General features: G+C 42.3%; 1 protein-coding gene across 2 annotated transcripts in view; it reads left to right on the plus strand.

Moving 5' to 3' along the window:
* TTLL5 (tubulin tyrosine ligase like 5) overlaps nucleotides 1–16,415 on the plus strand; it is a 219,522-nt gene that overhangs the window by 153,465 nt on the left and 49,642 nt on the right. For both annotated transcript variants that reach the window (XM_080928217.1, XM_080928218.1), the window contains one exon: nucleotides 3,491–3,686. In XM_080928217.1, coding sequence (XP_080784343.1) covers nucleotides 3,491–3,686 — 196 coding nt within the window. The remainder of the gene's footprint in view (nucleotides 1–3,490; nucleotides 3,687–16,415) is intronic.

Raw genomic sequence — 16,415 nt, forward strand, 5'->3', positions numbered from 1 at the left:
CCGTTTCCCCTAAGGCCAGGGAGATCCCGTCACATAACAGCACCTGATCATGTCACTTCCTGCGGTCAGGGAGCTGGTCTGCTCCCTTTTCCATCTTGAGGGCTTCCTTCACTTGACATTTGTCAGGACGAATTTGTTTGTGGTTAAGAATTTATATTTGAAGAAAGTACAGTGTCTGCTATCCTTAAATACCTACGCAGTCCAGAAATCACCACTATTTGTCATTAAGGCCATTTGTGGAGCAGCACCACACTTTTTTCTAGTGTAGGACTGTTCCTTAAAATTCTGGACAGTTAATATCATGACCCACATTTAATTCAATACTGTTCTACCCCCAACACCCACACATCATGAAGACAGCTGAAAGCTTAGTCCTAGAGATGTGCAGTGTTGTAAGGGGCGGGGTATCCCTGCATGGGGGAGGTGAGGTAGACAGAGGAAATGGACAACAGAATCACAAGTGCATGACTGTCACTGTCCTCTGCCTCCTCCCCGTCCTGTGACATCTTTCTTCTTAGGAGGCCTCAGGACTTTTGAAGAGGGTGTAGCCCTGTAAGCTGAAGAACTGTTGCTGTGGATCTTACAGTTTTCCCCAAGCTTCTTTCATACTCTCTTCTTCTTCCTAGAGAGAAACACCTAGGACATTCAGAAATGGGTGTGGTGTGTGGGAAGACCAGTTACAGTGGGAACCGTAACTGCCTAGCAGTTGGGCTGGTTATGAAAGTGAGATGAGATCTTGAGAGATAATGGAGTAAGAAACTGACTTTGAAAATCATGCCATATTGTTACATATTTGTAACTTAAAAAGAAGCTTATCATAGTAGAGTCTTATGGTATAGCCCAGGCTGTCCCCAAACTACTGGCTTAAGTTCTCCTCCCTTTGTCTCCCCAGTTAGCTGGGACTAGAAGTTTGGAGTATAATGTGTATATGAAACATAAATGGTTTAGATGTTATAAGGTATCTCATTAGTGAGTGTGTGTGTGTGTGTGTGTGTGTGTGTGTGTGTGTGTGTGTGTGTGTTTGTGTGCATGTGTGTATGAATGTTTTCAAAATAAGTAACCAATACCACCACCACCCCAGAGGGGTGAGGGGTGGAGGGGAAGAAAACCCAATTCAGTACATGCCTCAAGCTTTTTGGATCAGGGAATCTCACAAAATGTTAATGAGAACAACCAATCTCAAAATTTTGGTGGGGGTAAAATCTGGTGAAGCAGAATGACTATGAAAATGGGGTGGACTTTGAGATGGATGTCTAAAAAGAGCCATTATGTCCTGCAGAAAGAAGAGATGGATTAAACTCAGGTGCCAGAAGTCAGGGGAAGCCTGCTGCAGTGTCCGTGGCCCGTGTCAGTCATCAGAGCATGTGCATGCTAGAAACCCCCAAAGATTTGTGCTTTGAATATGAGATAATGTTGTCCAGCTAACCCCAGGAACCTCAAACAAGAAGGTTCTCGTGCCCCTTATTACCTTACACAGTTGAGCATCCCCACCCCCACCCAGAGCTGAGCTATAAAAATTCCTGCCTCTTTGCTAAAAGCCTCCACTGGCTTGAGAAACTTCCTTTTGTGATTTGCAGCCTGAGCTTATGTTATTGATGAGATTAAAAACATATTTCACTGTAAAAGTTTATGGTGTTCCAGCCTCTTCAGTATATGTGGAGTTGGAAGAGCACTTCTTATCCACTTGATTTCTTGCCCACTGCCCTGCCCTGTGCATCCAAGTGCCCTGGTTCACATACCCAAGAACCTTGGGAACATCTCCTCAAACCAAGAACTTCCTGACTCTGATGCACAGCAAGAAGACATTGAAATGAATGCCCCCATGGGAATGTTTGTCGATTAAACAGTTATTAGCAAATAAAATCACTCAAGCCATCCAGTGGGGTTAATTGTGGTATGAAGTCCATGTTACTTTCTAATACCGACTTACCGAATCTAGATTGTTCCCTGTGGCTGGAAACTTCTATAACCATCAAGCCAGAAATAGAAGCAATATTTCTGTGGTTGTTTTTCTAGCCTTCTGTTCAATGACTAATAACAGTTCCCCTTGCAGAGTTTTTAAATAATATTTTCACTAATTCTTTGAGAATTTCTTCCACTGTGTTTTGATCATATTTCTCCCTCCCTCACCCAATTTTTCCTAGATCTGTACCCATCAAACTTTATGTTCTGTTTTAAAAGCAGGGTCTGACATGAAAATCTCAAGATAATTCAACCCACTGGCCTGTCTTCTCCCTTTGTCTTCATTTGAAGAAGAGGCATTCCTGCTTGGTCTTCCCCACCTTTTAAACCCCACTACCTGGCTGGCATAGCATTACACACCTGTATTCCCAGCACTTAGAGGCTGAAGGCAGGAGGTTTGCAAATTTAATGCCAGTCTGGAAGAGCTCATGTAAAAATAAAATAAACCTGATTGTCTTTCTCCTTTGCACCTTCCACTCACAGCCCTCTCAGTGCCTTGTTAGCAGTCAGTCTTTCCTCACTAAGGAGACAAAAGGTAAGAGTCTCCAGGAGCTAGAGAGAAGGCTTTACCTGTAAAGTTCCTCCTATATGAGCAGGAAGATCTGTATTCGGATCCTCAGCCCCCACACAAGAAGGCAAGTGCAAAATTGTACTTGTCATCTCATCGTAGTGGGAGAGAGACAGGAGGAGCCCTGGGCTCACTGGGCTTCCTTTCTAACAGAATTGCCATCAGGAAGAGACCCTGACTTTAAAGGAAGCTGGATAAGTAATTGAGGAGAGCACTCAATATTGACTTCTGACCTCTCCATACACATGGATACATGTGCACATTCATCTCCACACGCGCACGCACCCTCAGAAGCCTCTGTTTCCTTTCCTGACTGTATAATCTCATCATCACTCAGTCCTCTACCTGTAAGTTAGGCTAACATTTCATTCATTCATTTAGGTATTTGTTTTTCACAGTGGTTGCCATATTCCTTTGGTAAATATTAATTATGTATACATTCTATTACGTTTATGACAGCACTGGTGATAGCTGTATTTAATACATACATAAATACACATTGAGATATTTTCACAGGAATTGCTAAAAAATCAGATCTTCTCAAAGGCCATATAAGCTAAGCTCTGAAGCTTCTGATCCCTGTTGGCCAAGGAGATTAGCAGATAGCATGGAGTTGAGCAGTTTGTGTGGAAGCCAAACTGAGCACCTCATCCCTGAGCAGAAGGGGTGTGGCTTATCAGAAGTTGAGACTATAGGAATGCAAAATCTTTTACACATGAACACATTTCACAGACATACTTTTAACTAGATATTTGGATATCTCTTAATTTAAGAAAAGTTGGGAAACAAAGGGGAGAAAATATACCAAGATGTGGCTTGGTAGAGAGGCCAGGTAGTATTTGATACAAGTAGCTTTGTAAGTCTTACTGGTCTGCTTCTGTAAAGGAAATAGCAGACATGTTTCTTTCCTTTGGATTGTTCTCATCCCCATGTGGAAACATCTATTCTTTTTCTCTTCAGGAGCCTCCAGACAGGTGGTTTTGCCTGGGAGGGCGAGGTAGAGAACAACGCATACAGCAAGGCTACAGGGGTGGTTCCCCAACACAAGTACCACCCCACAGCAGGCAGTTACCAACTCCATTTTGCTCTCCAGCAACTCGAGCAACAAAAACTTCAGTCCCGGCAACTTCTGGACCAGAGTCGAGCCCGGCACCAGGTAATTGAAAATCATGAGACAGTATATCTGGTGAGGCAAGTTAAGGGCAGTGAACGACTTTTTCCCTAAACAGTCTCCGCACCTTCCCTGGGGTTGTCTCAGTACCACTCTTGAGCTGTAGTGTTAGCATCTTCAGTAGATGGTACTGAACTGGTGTTGGGCATGGTTGCTGTATCTGAATTTGTAAAGCCTTTATTACCATGTTTACTTTTCCTCTGAGTGATCGATCTTACTAGCCTTCCAGTCTAATTTCCAGTTCCTTAAAGCTGCATTGTAAGCATCTTTATCTGTAAATGTATCAAATTTTAGCCTCCTTGGACTTGGTACAGATAAGTACATAAGAGTCCCTCACAGTCTTGCAAATAACTTGCAATTTCTGAAAAATCTCTGTAAGATAAGTTGTTTGACTTCTCTTTGTTCAACAATTATTTGTTGAATGTCAGCCACTCACCAGGTGCTGTTTTTTACATACCAGCTCCTGGGTGAATGTTTGAGGAGCTGTATAGTATACCAGATTGGCCCCAGAAAAATGTTGGGGGAGTTTGCTTTTTCTTGTTGGCTCTACACAGTGGTTGGAACCAGTGACTGTCCTGCACGAGGGGTATTTGGTTGAATCAAAACTGTCTCTGTAAGCTTCTTTGGTATTTCATTATGAAGGGTAAAAACCTTTTTCCGTTTTTCCTGCCCTTTGCTTCCTTTTCATAAGTGTATAGTACATAATATGCATCGGATTGTGCATAAAGATGAAAACGGTGTTTCTACCATTGCTTTCTTCTGTGTGGTAAGCCCTCATGCCTGATCTCTTTACATATCAAAACTAAAGTACCTGAGAAAGTCAACCTAAGAGAGGAAAGATCCATTTGGGCTCACAGCTTTGAGGTTTTAGTCCATGGCTGGCTGACTCTGTTGTTCTTAGGCATATAGCAAAGCAGAGACAGCGTGGAGGAAGAGCTTGGCAGAGGAAGCTGTTCACTTCATGACAACCAGGAGGCAGAGGTAACAGTAAGGAGCCAAACCCAGACTTGCCTGGTGACCCACTGCCTCCATCTTGATTATTACATCATAAGGGCTCTAGCTTCATCTAATGTTTTTTCTGGAAACACTTCATAGCCACAGGCAAAGGCATGCTACACTAATCGTTAACATGCTAGGCTAATTAAGTTGACAGTCCAGGCCAGCCATCAGAATGTTTTCCGGAATGAAATGTGCCCGTTGTGCCTTGCCTGCCCAAGTCACCTGAGTGGATGTAGCTACAGTAGTGTGGCTGATTAATTAATGCATCCTTGAGAATCGAGAGAAATGAATGCAGGCAATTGTGAGTGGCTCTTTGGATCATTTTTACTGGAGAAAATTTTAAACCTTTTAACTAGGAAAGCATAGACCGCAGCACCTAGTCTGCTGCCACATAGAGATGCGCTCACTTAGAGAATCTTTGAGGCAGGAGAATCAAGGAAGCCCGTTTGCATTTTCACAGCTGCAGATGTTAGTTCATGTTTGAGGCTTTCTTTTATCGATCTGTGTAAGTTTCTTGAGCTATTTACAGTTCTAAACTTCTGTCATGTTAATTACCCAACACAGCCGATTTTTCCAGATGCTGACCTGTACAGACATGTCTGAGTATAGTTAGCAAATCAGTTGAATTTATGCCATTGGTCCCTTTTCTTTCTTTTCTTTTTTTTTTTTTTTCTTTTCTTTTCTACAAATTTGTGTGTGTGTGCATGCCTGTGACTGTGGTACTCCATTCTGCCATACAGGCTCTGCACTCATACTCAGGAGGTTTAGTTTGGATGCAGACACCTTTACCCACTGAGCCATCTTTCTTGCTCCATTGATCTTTTTTTTGGTATTTGTTTGTTGTTGTTGTTGTTGTTGTTTTTCATTATAGACTATGTGGGAATCTATATGCCCAGTGCTCCTGTACAGGTCAGAGGGCAGCCTTTGGGAATCAGTTTTCTCCTCCCTTTTCATTGGTTCCAGGGGTGGAACTCTAGTAACCATATCTAGCATTAGTTGCCTTTACCATCTGAACCATCTCCTAGGCCGCGTGGGTTCCTTTTAAACTACATTTTAACACGCTCCAGTGGTAAGCAGCAGCTTCAACATGAAAGGAGCTCTTTACAGAGCACTCAGGGTTGGGGAAAGGAAGGGCCATTTTTGCTGATTTCTCACTTTAGAAACTGCTTCATGCTTGAGTACTTCTCGTGCTTTTGATTAGCTTCCAGCAACTCACATTCCTCTGAAGACTCCGGGTACTGCTGTTCTTGTGTGGACTTTTTTTCCAATGAGGATTATCCTAGTTTAGTTTCACTGAATTATGAAGTATATGGAAAATATGTTCTTTCAGATCTGTCAGAGTATCTGTCTTAGGGAGGAGGCAGAACTCCCAAGAAGGGAGTTATCTCGTGTCTCCCGGAGAGGGAACAGAAAATCATTCATCACAGTTTATATAAATTTTATCCCTATCCCTTGTTCTTCTAAACCACAACTGATTTAGGTAAAGGTGAGTAAGGGTTAAGTGCCAGGGCTGTGGCACTCAGGAGACCAAATCCCCTCAGCTTAGATGTATAGCATGGCAGCAAATGAGGTCTTAGGTGTTGTACTTGAATAGTTGAGGGATTTGGAGCACTTTATTTAGAAGACATCGAATCTCAGTCCACTGCAGACGCAAAGTCCTTGCTAGAGGTCAAGCCTTCAGCTTTTAGCTTAGCTGTGCTAGACCTGACCATCTTAATCACCACCAAACTATTGACTAAAGCATGCGTTGCATCTCAGTATGGCCTTTATCTCTTCCCTTGTGTTGTTTTTTTTTCTAGGGGTGAAGATTGTATTTATCTAATGAACTCCCTGTGGTTTTAAGCCATTTTTCTAAAGTATTGATAACTAACAATTTGGCTTATTGCCTTTCTGGTTTAAAGTTGGGTTTACCAAGCATGCATCCACAGACAAGATATTTGGAGACTAGTATGTTAAGGGGTCTTTATATTTACGTTATGCTCAGGTACATAATCATACGGTATGGATGATGAACTAAGAGCACCTTTCACATCGTGATTTCTTAATAAATGTTTGGGTAGACTGCATGCCTTTTCTTCCACTACGTGCATCCTTTTCTGCCTTCAGTCAGAGCACTTCTATTCAGACTGTTAAGATGTTCATTTGGGAAGACAAGTTCCAACTCAGGGTGTGAGCTGGATACAGTGTATCCAACCATCTAGACCAGTCAGTTTACTCTTTGTTGCTGCCTGGCATTGTACTCATATATCTAGAAATTATCATGCAGTGAGTTCACCCATGAGAAAAATGGATCCTGTTACCTGGGAATAAAAGAAGAAAGTAACTTAGAACCATTGGCAAAGTTTAGGGACAGAAATAAGAGAAAATATTATCTTTGATAAACAAAAGGAGTGAATACTGGAACTATGAACTTTCATATGAACCCAGTAACATTTAAAACTTTGCACAAAGTTGACAGACTTTTCCTATAAATAACCTTCACTGGCCATGGAATCTGTTGTGGCTCCTCAGCTTAGCCATGGTAAAGTGAAAAGAGGCATATATGATGTGTGCATGAAAAACTGTGGCTGTGTTTCAATAAAACTTAATTTACAAAAACTAGCAGCAGACTGGACTTGGCCTGCAGGTACTTGTCTATATATCCCCAATCCCAGGAGAGCAGAAGAGCCCGTTAAAACTGACTGTCCATTCATTCCATTTCTCATGCAAGTAGGTTTGGGGAGAGGCTTCAGTTTTCATTTCCCACAAGCTCCCAAGAGATGCTAATGCCATTCTCTCAGGGACCCATCCAGAAGGAAGGAGATATACATTCATTCATATTCATTCTCTCTTCATATTCATTCTTTCTCTCTCCCTCTCACTCTTCCTCCTTCCTTCCCTCCCTCCCTTCCTTTATCCCTCCCTCTGTGTGTGTATATGTGTCTGTCTGCCTGCCTGCCCACCTGCCTCTGTCTGTCTATATCTTTGTCTGTCTCTCTGATAGGTTGTTCTTCTGTCTTTTAGAAAAACTGTGTTTAAAATTTATACCGCTCTTATACAATTCCATGCAGTCATTTTTGTGGGAACTCGGCTGCTGTCCTCCTCACCCCATGTCCAGTCCCACAGCCTTCTCATAAGCTATCAGAACACCTCTTTGATTATCCTTCTTATCAGGGTACATTCTGCTCAGTGACCACTGCTTCAGGATTCATGTCTTAGAATAGAGGAGATAAGAAAGGACAAAATCCTCCCTTCTGTTTTATTAGTAATGGCCACTGCTCCATACGTTCTGGCATGTTCAAGCACTATTCCAGGTGCTGCTGTTTCTGAACTCAGATAAAATGAGCTTTGGGTGCTTAGCAGCTTTAGAATCCTGAGTTAGGGCTGGGAGTTGGTTCTTACAGACTGATGTTCTCTAGCGTCCTGATTGCCACTTCCTTCTCCTATTGGCTTCCTGCCTCTGTAAGAGAAAAGTGCAAAAGTGCTTTTCTTTGAACTGAGTGGGGGACTTGCTGGGGCCACAGTGACTACTGGTGACATCAGCATGAGTAGCACCTCAGGCTCGGGTCCGGGTGGAGAGCTGGAGCAGCCATGAGGCACGACTGACCTGATTCTAATTGGCGACATTGAGCTGATGTTATTCTTGGCACAGGCAAAGCCATTACTCAGTAGTCTCTGTTAAAGTGATCCTTTGTTAAACTTCTGCTCCCAGACCCAGTCCCCCTGCCTTCCCTCCCACTCTCTTCTCTGCCTCTTCCAGACTGAAAAGAAGCCCAGAAGACAGAAAAAAGTTAAGGACATTCTGGTGGCCAAGGCAGAATCGCTGAAGTCTCTTTTTGTAACAGTGGGGGCAAGGAGAGATTTTAAACACATCTGACTGGTTCTGTTTTCTTTCCAAAGGCCTTCCATTTTTCAGAATCCTAGTTTGCATAGAATACCCCAGAGTAGGAAGGCTGTTACATCTGTGTCTTCTTTCTCTCACCCACAGGGACAAGTCTAACCTAACTTAGATCCTGTGAAGCAGCCAGGATCTACTGTTCTCCAGTTAGTAGAGCCAGGACCTTGGCATCCACTGGGGGGAGGGTCTCATTTGTGTGAAGGAATATCTGGGAGGCCCCAGCAGGTAACTTATTTCTACCAATATGTGTATGTATTCAATACAGGTGTGGTAGGGATTCCCTTACAAACATTCAAGTCTTGTTATTTTGCTCCTAAAAGCCTATTGCATCTGTCTAGAAAAGCTCAGCCCCCTGTCGGAAGAAAGATATTTTCCCTTAAGCTTCAGCTGCTCTGTGTTTGGGAGTTCAGGGGGTGGGAGGGAGGGCTGAACAGAGCAGAAATCATTCTTTTTCAAGCAGTGAGCTGCTAGCAGGCTAGCCCTGCAGAAGGTGTCCTTAAAGCCTTGTGTGTGACAGGAAGGGCTCCCTTTGGGTATGCAGGGGAGGAAGTCAGGTACAGGTACCTCTTGGAGTGTGGACTCAAATGACGTGACCAGTTGTGTCTTTTTGTTTTTTTCCTATGTGCGCACACACATGCACACTTTTCTCTTGACCTTTATCGGGAACGCATCTAACCCTTGTGTTTCTGGCTTTTCATTAATTATTTTTCTTAGGGCACTCTAATGTAGTAGATTTTGCCAAGCTAAACTCTCTTCTTTCCTATTGAAAATACATGAATAATGTGTGTGAAAACTGCCCTTGCTGACTTTAAAAATGGTCACTTGAGACAAGCTTTGGGGTTCATGATGATTAATTCCTCCCTGTTCATGGCATGATTTAAAACATGTTATTAGAACACCTTTGAATATCATTTTTTCTCCTTATTTGGGAAGTGATGAGAGAGACTTGTGGGGGACCCACTAGGATTGTAATTCTCAAATGAAACATTCCCAGTGTGGCCAAACCATTATATTTGTATTGATTCACTGAGTTGCCATTACTGCCTCTGATTAGCCCAGCTTTTCAAAATGGGAGAAAAAAAAAAATCATTCATATAACTTCCCCAAAGGCACACAAGTAAGAAAAGGGAAACTGGCATTGGAGCTTGGGGCCGTCAACATCTGACCTCTGAACTCCACGCTGTGTGCCACTTCCACAGTGCAGATAAAAGTGATACACTTAAAACTATCTTAACCGCTGGTGTTCATATGCATGGTCTCAAAAGGAAATGTTTATTAAACCTATTGAAGGCCTAGACACGATCCCAGTCACCTCACAGGCTTACTTTAGTAAGTATCTTAAGGAGTTAGTGGGCGCAAAGATCTTAGGAACTACGCGTGTTCTGGCCTTGTTTGTACTCCATTATTAAGTAGTTAGAAGCCAGTAAGCCACGCATGCTCCTGAAATGTTCCAGAGACTTCCTGATGTGGAGCTTTTGTGCACTGCTGTCTCTTCAGCCTTAGCTATTTCTTTTTCTTTTAACCCTGTTACTAATGATGCTGTTTTATATTTATAAACATATTTATAAATAAAATATTTATATATATATTTATATTTACTTTATATAGTTTTTTATATATTATTATAGATGTTATGAGAAAACTGCCAGGGAACATTCTAGGCATCTACAAATGTGAATGTCACTGACATTTTTGCATGATTAATATTAGATTTACATGTCCAATGCCCAGTGACTCTAAATCTCAATGCATTGTCACACTAAAAATGTGTAATTTGCTGTGTTGATTTGCTGCTAGTAGTAAAAGAAGCCCCCTGATTTCTGCCAGGTTGCTCTGTAAAGCTACTGCTGTGATAATGTCCCTCTGTGTCCAGTGACTGTTGTCTCTAGTCCACTAACGAAGGACCTCCCACAAATCAGAGCACCTCCCTTAGTCACACAGCTGTGCCAGGCCAGAGGACTTTGGAGCACTTTTCCTCTGGTCCTCCTCAAAAGTACTTCATCTTCTCCTTTACCAGCATGTCACTAATGAGATGAGCTATCAGCTTTACTGCTGCTGCACTAGTATATTTAATCCCCTGGAGACGGAACGCTCAGTACCATCCCTTAGCCAGACCTCAGCTTGGTTGTAGGTGTTCTGGTGCCAGTGACTAAGGAGTGGGCTTATTCAACTAGAGCAGTGCTTCTCAACCTGTAGGTCGTGTCCCCCTTGAAGGTCACATTAGATATTTATGATTCATAGCTGTAGCAAAATTACAGTTATGAAGTAACAATGAAAATAATTTTGTGGTCAGAGGGGTGTCCCCACAGCATGTATTAAAGGGTCACAGCAACAGGAAGGTTCAGAACTACTGCTCTAGAGAGTTAAGATGGGGATTGCTGCAAAACCTGTTCTTCTGCACCCTTCCTTGTAGTTTCTATCTAGGCACACATAGGGGAAAACTCAAAGCAGTAGCTTTGCATAAAATGATGAAAGAAATACATCCTTAACAGGAAGAACTCCATCCATCTGAGATGGATGCAGGCACAGGAAAATTGCTTAATGACCACATGACAGCAAGGTCTGTGTAAGATATGCACAGTAGGCCAACTGCATATGATTCTGGGCCAAATAAAACAAACCATTCATTTCAGGACAGAGACAAGTCAGATATCTATAGAGAATTTAAAGTTGTTAGGGGGTCAAGTACATTTTACCATTTTATTTCACTAATCAGACAGACAATACACAATTGATTGCAGCTACTGGCAAATAAAGTACAGAATAAGTCATTGAAAATGGGACTGTTTTCTTCGTTAACCAGTTGAACTCTCAATCTAAGTTTATTGCTTTGTTGTTTTTAATTGACTTTCTACAGATTGAACATCAGTATCTTGAAAATCCAAGTTTCGTGATCTAAAACTTTTTGAGACCTGATGTGATACCAGGTCATGAGAAAATTCCATGCCATGAGACTGTTTCATGTACAAAATTACTAAAAGTCTTGTATAAAATGACTTTAAGGCTCCATGTATAAGGCATATATAATACTTCAGCAAATTTAATGTTTGGACTTAGGTCCCTTTCTCAAGATGTCTCATTATATAAATGGGAGTAGTCTATAATCTAAAATATTACCCAAGCATTTGGGGTAAGGGATGCTCAACGTGTGTGTGTGTGTGTGTGTGTGTGTGTGTGTGTGTGTGTGTGTGTGTGTGTGTAGACGTATGTACACATGCTCACTGATGCATTATGCCTGTGCACATATTTGTATATATACATATATATATATATATATACACATACATGAATGCTAACCTTTAAAATAATTAACAAGGATTTGCTTATAGGTGATTTTGTAAAATTCAAATTTGGTTCTGGGAAAATGACTTACTGGGTAACAAACTACTTGCTGAGCAAGTGTGAGGACCTGAGTTCAGATCCCCAACCCCATATAAAAACTAAGTGTGGTGATGCGTACCTGTAATCCCAGCACTAAGAGACTGAGACGGGAGGATCTGGAGCTTCCTAGCTAGGCATTCCACTCAGCTGGTCCATCAGGTTCAGTGAGAGATCTATTGTTGTTGTTGCTTGTTTTTCTTTTTTTTTTTAAGATTTATTTATATTACAATTGTGAATACACTGTTGCTCTCTTCAGAGGAGGGCATTGGATCCCATTATAGATGGTTGCTGGGAACTGAACTCAGGACCTCTGGAAGAGCAGTCAGGGCTCTTAACCGTTGTTGTTTTTCAAGTTAGGGTTTTTCTGTGTAACAGCCCTGTCTGTCCTGGAACTTGTTCTTTAGACCAGGCTGTCCTCAAACTCAAGAGATCCACTGACCTCTGCTTCCGAAGTACAGGGATGAAGGGAATGTACTACCACACCTGGGTAGAGATCTTATCTCAACAAATAAAGGCAGAGGCCAGGAATGGTGGTATGGTACACATCTTTCATCTCAGCACTTCAAACATCGATGTAGAGGCAGGAGCATCTCAGTGGATTCTAGATACATAGTCTGAAGTAATACAATAAAGGCAATAAGTAATAGAGGAAGATTCTCAATGTCACCCTGGACAGGCACATGGGCACACATGTGTGCGTGCATATCATATACACACAAGAAAATTTGTTTTCCTCTTCAGCTAGTGACAGTGTTAGGTTTAGAAAAGAGATTTGACTTTGAAGATTTAGATGTATGTTCTCTAAAAGGAAATCAGTGTAACACAGCGAAGGAAGGCAGCTGAGTGTGGTCGCCATCTGTGGGCTATGAATCCCAGCTTACTACACAGTAACTACATAGTCACAGACACTTTTGTATTAGTGTGCCTTGGTCCTTCTGTAATCAGAGATGATGGTGGTTAGCAGTGTATAACACATAAAGCATTTAGAGAATAAGATTTCTAAAAATTAACTGCTTTTAAGCTGGCTCATCCCAGCACTTGGGAGTGGGAGACAGGAGGGTGCCCAAGTTTGAAGCAAGCCTAGCCTCAGAATGAGATCTTGTCTCAAAAAAAGCAAAAATTTATCTGCTCTTAGTATAACTTTTCTTTGTGGTTAAAAAAAAAAGCACATAAATATGCCCTCTCAGCAATTCTGGCCGTCCAGTACAGCATGGCTAGCTGCATGTTCCCTGAACCTCAGAGCTTCAGTGTCCCTGATAGGGAAGTGTTCCCTCCTCCTCCCAGCATCTGGCGTGGCTATTTGCTCTGTCTAGGATCTGGTTGCTTCAGGGTTTTCGCATACATAGACCGTTGTAGGGTTTGCCTCTCTGTGAACAGTTATTTACTTAGCATCGCATTCTGAAGTTTTAGCCACGCTGCAGCATGTAGGAAAAAATTTTCCCACCACACATGTGTACATGTCCAAAGTACAGTGTCCTAACTATAGGATTCTGTTGTCTGTGTGTGTCACGTTTCCTGTCCATCGGCTCATCACTAAATACTTAAGTTGCTGTCTTGGCTTGGCTTTATCCATATGCCTCACTAGACCTTATCTGCAATAATATTGTAATTTCAACTTGGGAGTTTTAGTTAAACTCCCTATACTTCTCCAGAAGTAGAAGTTGGTTAAGACAATATTAAATATATCTTGAGAGAAGGATCAAGCTCATAAAATATTAACTAGCTACTTATTTGGACAACTAAAATGGGATATGTAGAGAGGGAGGTATGAGAATTAGTTAAAAATAGATAAATATCAGGATTAAAATGAATATTCTTTAGAATAGTAACTGTGGGTTGTTAATACATTTGTCCAAAGACAGAAATGTCTTGTAATTTGAAGGAGAAAAACAGCATCAGCATCAAATTCTGGTGGAGCTCTTATGGAGTACAAGCCATTCCTGCACTGTGGCCAAAGGAGAGTCAAGAAAACGAACCCTCGGGAGCTTCAGGAAGAATGTGAAGCACAGTGGAGATGGCTCAGGTGTCAGAGCTTGTCTCACACACACACACACACACACACACACAATATCTCAGCCAGTGTGGAGAGAGCGAGAGTAAATGTATGTGTTTTCAAAATTGATACTGAAAAATTTGAAGTTTTTTTTCATTCTATTCAAACATGTCACAGTTTTACTTATATGACTAGCAATTATAAATCTATCCCATGTCACTTCGTCATTTTACGGTTGGTGTTAAGTCAGGTTTGATAACTATGTAGAAAATGTATAATCATAAGACGCAATGATAGGTCTGCCTTTTCAAATATGACAAGATATTTGAGTGAAAAAGCAAACCTCAGAATATGAGATGTCATGTGATTCCTCTTCTGTAAGCACATATGTTTGTGTATATGCAGAGAATGTCTTCATACGCTGAGATGTGAGCAGGTGTGTCCCAGATAGAACTGGAGCTGACTTTTAATCCTGTTTTCCCTCTCTAATGAAAATGTGTTAAAGGAAGATGAGCCTTCTGCCTGCCAAGCTTTTGTGTACATGTGAGATTGTGTTTACACCATGCTTGGCATGGGGGAGCAAGGAAGGAAGTGGGGGCCATGTCAGAGACAGCAGTCATTTAAGTCGAGAGTGACCGGTAGAGCACCACCTCCACCTGTGTCTAAGTGACTGGCCCTGCTGTTAGGTGGGGAGGGGCTGCTGATGGAGCAAGGCAAGCCATGAGGTGTTTTAGGCAAGTTCCCTTTCTTGTAGTCATGCACAGCAGCCCTTCCTCAAGCTGCATGCCTCTAACTCCGAGAGTGTTAACAGTATCTCCAGTTTGGTTAGCAATGAGGGTTCTGTGGCTTACAAGTACGTTCAGTTACCTGGTTTTAATCATCTTCATTGCACCTACGATGTTAGCAAATGCACTTAATTTGGGAAGTATCTATTGAAGCTGTTGTTTCAGCTGGTTGATAATATGAATTTCAAAGCTCTTTTTGGGAAAGCGCCTGTATCTGCTGCTTACCAATAAGTAAGTCATCAGAAGCATTAAGGCCTCCTTCCTTGTTCATTGATGTTAGAAATGGGAGGGTGTGCTAGAGTTCTTTGGGTAAGTCAGTATCATGTCCTGGCTTTTGTGTGGTTGGTGTCTCTCCATTTACAAACAGTACCACTTCTGGGTTTCTGTTCCATCCCTTCCCAAGCCATGGCGCTGCTCAGAGCACAGCACTACCAAGAGCTGCACTTTCCCCTTAGCCTGAATCTTATCCCAGCTGACAAACATTGTGAGTGGGAGACAGCCAAGAACTGCATACGGTGAGAAACAAAGGCCTTTTAGAAGCTTACTTTTGCCAAAATATAAACAGCTTCCTCACCCTCCCGTTGGCTCTCTCAAAAGTGGTATGCTTTTAAACTGAACAGATCTCGGCCTGTTAGTAGACAAGTGTGTGAGTAGTGGTTTATGTGTGCAAGAAAGTTTGCCATCCCTGCCAGTGAGCTGCTGGAGGAGGGGCCCTCTAGAAGTAGCTTTGTATGCTTATCAATGGGCATTTCAACCTGGTTAGGTCAAAATCTGATGTAGAGAGAATGCTACCTACAAGCGTTTGCTCCTCTGGAGTCAGAGGGCCGCACAGAGGTGCAGCCCTGCTCAAACAGGCCAGGTGCCTCTTGCCCTTTCACGGTGCTCCAAGAGTAAACTGCGAGTCTCTAGTGAGGAGAGCTCTGCTCTATCCCAAGCCAGCCTAAGTGAAGGCCAAAAGAAGTATTTTTTTGGAAAGAAAAAAAATTAAAGCCTCCTAGAATTTAATCTCTGGATAGCATTATCTCTCTAGTAAGAAGATCTTGCTTCTCCGATGACCTCCTGTGATCTTCCCACTGGCAGCTTGTGTGCTTGTATCAGAAATCCTTCCTTCCTGACCACGAGCACCCTGTATTGTGGGAGAAGGAGGACCTTTCCAGTCTTTCTCCTTAGGGCCATGCCATCCCTCAACCTGTGGTTTTCTGAGTCTCCTTGCTTGTGGGCAGTTTCCCACACCCAACAGAGCAACAGGAGACATGGATATGTTGAGCAGGCGAATAAATTCACTTCTACCCTCACTTCATGCTCAACAGGACAGACAGCCACCATCATCCCTATGTTGCTGATACTGTGTGTCTGGAGGAGGGACTTCATCTACTTTTTCCTCTTAGGCACAGCTATCAGTACAGAGAATGTCCACATAGTTGATGATTGTAAAATGGGAGGACTGAATTGCAAGACACCGAGTAGGGAAGGGAACCTTGGGAAGATGAGGATGATTGCCAGTGATCTGAGCACTCTCATTCACAAGGCTGCTTTTACTGAGCCCTAGTGTTTCCTTGGCTGTTTCTTAGAAGATTGTTTTAACCCTGTCGTGATTAGCCTTGGCTTCAGGCTAGGGATTTGTCTCCATTACTGAGCCTTTAACATTTCTGGTGATGTCCAGCTAATATGTCACCATA

Source organism: Micromys minutus (genome assembly GCF_963924665.1).
Source record: "Micromys minutus genome assembly, chromosome: 1".
Lineage (NCBI taxonomy): Eukaryota > Metazoa > Chordata > Mammalia > Rodentia > Muridae > Micromys > Micromys minutus.